This window comes from Ammospiza nelsoni, chromosome 5, assembly GCF_027579445.1.
Source record: "Ammospiza nelsoni isolate bAmmNel1 chromosome 5, bAmmNel1.pri, whole genome shotgun sequence".
NCBI lineage: Eukaryota > Metazoa > Chordata > Aves > Passeriformes > Passerellidae > Ammospiza > Ammospiza nelsoni.
The window spans coordinates 50,013,598-50,018,516 of record NC_080637.1 but is presented as its reverse complement, the minus strand read 5'-3'; the positions used below and the strand labels follow the sequence as shown (position 1 = coordinate 50,018,516).

Sequence of the window (4,919 nt, the reverse complement as noted above, 5' to 3'; positions counted from 1 at the left end):
CGGTTTAAGCAGGAACTGGGTGGGGAAAGAGTCCTGACTTCTTTGCTAGAAGCAGGTTGATTTGGATCAGATAAAATGCAAAACCGCACTTTGAAAGCTACCCAAGGTGACATGCCCTTTGTAGATGCGAGGCTCTATAGGTAGGTGATCAATCAACCAGTCGAGTGATGTCTGCATACAGAAGAGAGAAGCAACTACATCAGCATGAAATTGCACGGCAGGAGACGACATTTTTATTCCTTAACTGTGGAATAACCAACTTAATTTTCAGCCCTTGCATGGGTTGAAGGCACTACTTTGATACTGTCGGCTGCCGGGTACCGCGGCTCTGCAGCCAGGCTCCTCAGAAGCCTCTCGGGTCGGTGCGGCGCCATGGCCGCTGTGAGGCTGCGGGCAGACGCCCTCCTGCACGCACACAAACAAACAGCCCCGGGGAGCCCGTAATCTGCGCGCTCCATGTGTGGGGCAGGCAGGGAGGGAAGGCAGCGCGTTATCTAAGGGAGCAGGACGCCATGGCGGGCTGCCGCCGCCTGAGGGGCGCCATGCCAGCGCCTCAGCCTGGGCCGCAGCCGACAGCTCCCGCCTGACCTCAGCGGGGCTTTGTGTGGCCAACAAAAGGAGCCGTTGAAAATCGAAGTGGGGAGCGCACTCTGCTTCCAGAAGGACATATCAGGGGAAACGCAGGGCTGCCGTCAGCGGGCGCCATTTTCCTGCCCGGCCGCTCGTTCTCGACCCGCTCCCAGCATCATCCTTATTTCCCCCACCCCGTCCAGCCGCCATTTTCCCACCCCGCTGTTCCTTCTGCCCCGCTTCCCCTCCGCATTGGTCTCCCCCGAGCCTGGCCAATGACAGCCCACGGGGCACGTAAACGACTCGCTCGTAGCCAATGAGCGCCTCCCCTTCCCACGTGGTGAGCTGCGTGACGTCTTCCGCGCGAGCTCTGGGTCTTTGTTGGCGGGTAAAATTTCCCCCCTCCCCCCACGCTCCCCGCGGGGGAGGGCGCGTCCTCAGTCGCTCTGGTCACGTGTCACGGCCCGCCCTAAGTGGGGGTGTGCGAAGCGGATGTATACATCATATAGTCCCTTCTTGACTGTTCCGTCATGGAGCCGTGGCGTTTTGTCGGCGGCTCCTGTGTTTAACCCGTAGCAGAACGGCAGGAGAGAAGCCCACAAAGACAGGCCACGGGCCCCGAGCTGCTGGTGACAGGCAGGTCACGCCTGGCGGAAGGATACCTCAGCGCTGCAGCTTTTCTGGCAACGCGTCCCATATATAAAAGCGGAGCAGCGCCCGTGCCACCTCATTGTTTCCTGTCCTTCCGAGTGGTGGTTGTGTGTGTGGCTCTGTCAGTGTGCGCAGCACCTCCCGCGCGGCGCGGAAAAGAGCAGCCCTCCCTCCCCTGGCCGCCATGGCTCTTTAAGGCGGCAGGGCCAGCGGCGGCATCGGCCAGTGCACCAGGGGCAGCAGCAGCGGCGGCGGCCTCAGCACACCCCCGGCATCTGCAACCATGGCGTGAGTATCGTGTGTGAGGGACGGCTGCTCCCTCTCTTGTGTGTTAATAGGCGCCCTCTTACCCTCTTGGGGTGGGTTTAATGTGCGTGTGGTGTTAGTTGGTATCTCAGGGGGAGCGGGGGGGAATATCTAGGTCTACTAAATTAATACATTAACTACCGAGTTACGGTAAAATGGGTGCGAGGTGGGTAGATCTTTGTAGAGGTTAGTACCCCCGGGTGCAGCGAGTGTCAGAAATAACAGGAAATGCAATTTCGAAAGAATTTACGAGAAGCGTCTACGCTTCCTATCGCTCGAGAAACCTTGCTTTCGAAAAAATCTGGCATTTTATTACGTAATACTTGTTTTCTGGGATTTTCATGGGAATAAGGGACTTTCCCAGGGAGGGTTTCTTGGCTCTCGCGAGGGAAAGCGCTGCTGTATGTAAGGGAAAATGGGGCATTAGTGGTTGTATTAGGGTTTTGAGTCTTACGGACCACGTGCTGGAATCGCAGACAGATGAACGGGGTTGTTACTCATCTAGCTCCAGTAGTAATGTTAAGTATTGTAGTAATGTAGCATTAAGCCTGCCCCGCAAGACTGGGCATGGGGCGCACAGCCCTGTGCGGTGCTGGAGCCGTGATGGAAACGTGGCAGGACACAAAATGGCGGCGGCACCGCGAAATGGCGGCGGGTGGGCGGGGCCGGCCCCGAGGGAGGCGGGGGACGCGCAGCAGCCCAGAAATAAAGGAGGGAGATAATGTGTGAAGTTCCGCCGTGCTCCCTGAGATGCCCCTGGTAGAAAAGGCTACTATGTTGCTCGAACCAAATTCTGATGGCTGCAAGTTTTGTTCGCAGGTTTTTCACGGCATCGCACAGCAGCATTGCTGTAGTCGACGAAAAAACCTTCTACTTGTCTACATCCTTCGACGTCAAAGCATTAAAAGCTGACGAAAATGAGCTTCTTGAACAACGAGATGCTGTTGGGGGATTCAATATCCCCCTTCAGCCAGCCGTGTTCGGTGGCTGAGGAAAGTCTGGGACTCCTAGATGACTACCTGGAGGTGGCCGAGCCCCTCGGTTCGCATGGGTTCTCCAGCGACAAGGCTAAGGCAGTCTCCTCCAATTGGCTTGCTGTGGACAGTTTAGGCAACACCATAGATAGCAGTCAGGGTAAGGCTTTACTTATTTTCATAAAGGGCAACAATTAAATAGTACAACAACATTCCAGTTGGAATTAAATTGCTAGGTTTTCTTACATCTGAAGGCAATCCTATGTGTGTTACCTGGGGTTGAAAGAGTGTATGCTGCACTGCTTAGCTGACACACACTTGCTGGTTATGGTAAAATGCCTCTTGTGCTGCTCTTTAAATAACACAGCAGCTGTTTCTAATTCTTGGCAGAGGTAACAATAAGAAAACATGGTTGTATGTTGTAAATGTCCCTGAATTCTTCTGGTATTTAAATGAGAGGGTTGGAATGTCACAAGAGCTGGTTATGTTGTACCCTGCAGTTTTTAGGAGCTTAATGAAAGTGTATTTTTTTTCTGATGGTTTCCTCTTTGTGCTATAATACATGAGAGAGGAAAGATGCTGACATCATAAACTGGTAGATTGTTTTCATAACCTTGAGTTGCACTATGTGATGGTTTACTGAAGTGGTAATTTACTTTCTGTATTGTGCAGAGGATGCCTTCTCTGGCATGGAGTGGATGGTGGAGAAGATGGATCTGAAGGAATTTGATTTTGATGCCCTGTTAGGTATGGAACATCTGGAAGCCACCGTCTCACCAGACGAGCTGATGGCCACGTTGGAAGACACGTGTGATCTATTTAATGCTACCATCCAGGAATTTCACAACAAAGAACTTCCACTGATGAATAACATAATCACCCATGTCCCCGAATCCCCCGTTGGAGCAGATCCAATGGCCCCATTGGCTTCCCTTTGGTCTTTTCCCCTTTCCCCTGGGTCTCTCACTTCCACTTCAGACCACTCATTTAGTTTAGAGCTAGGAAGTGAAGTGGATGTTCTGGAAGGAGAAAGAAAGCGGGAGTACCCCACTGTGGTGGTGGTGATCACCAAGTCTGAGAAAGAGGATGAGAACCACTCAGATGATAGTGGGATATGCATGAGCCCAGACTCCTACCTGGGAACCCCCCAACACAGCCCCTCCAATTCACTTGGATCCCCCAATGGCAACCAGTTCCCTGCAGATGCCCCTTGTGGCTCTGTGCGGTCCAAACCCTACGATCATCCTGCAGAGAAGGTAGTGTCAGCTAAGGTGAAAGGAGAAAAGAAAATCGATAAGAAACTAAAAAAGATGGAGCAGAATAAAACTGCTGCTACGCGTTACCGGCAGAAAAAGAGGGCGGAACAGGAGGCACTGTCTGGGGAGTGCAGAGAGTTGGAGCAGAAAAACCAGGCCCTGAAGGAGAAAGCAGATTCCCTTAGTAAGGAAATTCAGTACTTAAAAGATCTGATAGAAGAGGTCCGCAAGGCCAAGGGCAAAAGAGCAAGAGTCCCCGAGTAGGGTAGTCAGCCGTGTTGTGTGCATGTATATAAGCTTCTGCTAAAGCTGTGTATTGTTGTCTAATAAATGATTTTGTAGTAAATGTGCAACGATGGTGTGTGATGAGTGGTGCCTGTAAAACCAGCATGACTTAAGCCACACCTAGGTGTAAGTACAAGGACAACAAGCTGTTGTGTGTCTGGTGAGTGCGGTGTGTCACTTGTGCTGCTTGTACTGGAGTGTGTGTAAAGTGTCTCTGTTGACCTGTCCCCTCCACGATTTACATGCAGTCTAAAATAAGGGCATCACACTGAGCTGCCTCAGGGTTTTCAGCAAATTTGTAAGCCCATTGAAACGAGATTGGAGAGTCGATTGAAGACACAAAATCAGTAATACCATGTGGTGGGAGGTGCTTATTTTCAGATGTGGGTGTTGCCGTGAAGGGAGGAAAAGAGTCCAGGGACAAAACAAAGTTGTGAGCACGGGTTTAAGAAAGCTTGCTAGGAGACAAGTCCAGAGCAAGCAATAGGCTTAACTGCCCTTGGGTCGCAGTTAACCCATGTGCCTGTGGGTTTCCATAGTGCCCAAACCAGAGCAGGAGCTGTTGCCTGGCCCTGTCAAACGGGTGTGAACTCGGCCAAGTGGATGGGATTACTGATGGGTCATGTTCTGCCTCAGTGTGAAAGTCTGCTGCAGCCAGCCACTGATGAGTCAACCTTTAAAGATAAATTTGCCTTTACTTAACTGAAGCTATAGCTGAGTTGGTCCATAAAACTAGTTCAGATTTAGTCCTCCCTCAGCTGTGCAGGGAAGGTACTGATGTGCTGGAGTGCTTGTGTTTGTGTGGGGGTGTTGGGTGTTAAATATTTGGAATGTGCCATTTTTAAACTACATGTCTGCTCAATTTTTAAAAAATGTT

At 51.5% G+C, this 4,919-nt stretch overlaps 1 protein-coding gene across 1 annotated transcript; it reads left to right on the top strand.

The window, feature by feature from the left end:
- The first annotated feature begins 1,081 nt into the window (after positions 1-1,081).
- On the top strand, positions 1,082-4,110 carry ATF4 (activating transcription factor 4). Its single transcript, XM_059472072.1, has 3 exons — positions 1,082-1,509; positions 2,347-2,661; positions 3,174-4,110. The coding sequence occupies exons 2-3, from the start codon at positions 2,445-2,447 to the stop codon at positions 4,019-4,021; spliced, it is 1,065 nt and encodes a 354-aa protein (XP_059328055.1). The 5' UTR covers positions 1,082-1,509; positions 2,347-2,444; the 3' UTR covers positions 4,022-4,110.
- The last annotated feature ends 809 nt before the right edge of the window (positions 4,111-4,919 follow it).

Excerpts from the sequence above, each read along its gene's own strand:
- ATF4 (XM_059472072.1), top strand. The coding sequence starts at position 2,445 with ATGAGCTTCTTGAACAACGAGATGCTGTTGGGGGATTCAATATCCCCC. Across the intron at positions 2,662-3,173 it reads CACCATAGATAGCAGTCAGG|AGGATGCCTTCTCTGGCATG; the intron begins GTAAGGCTTTAC and ends TGTATTGTGCAG.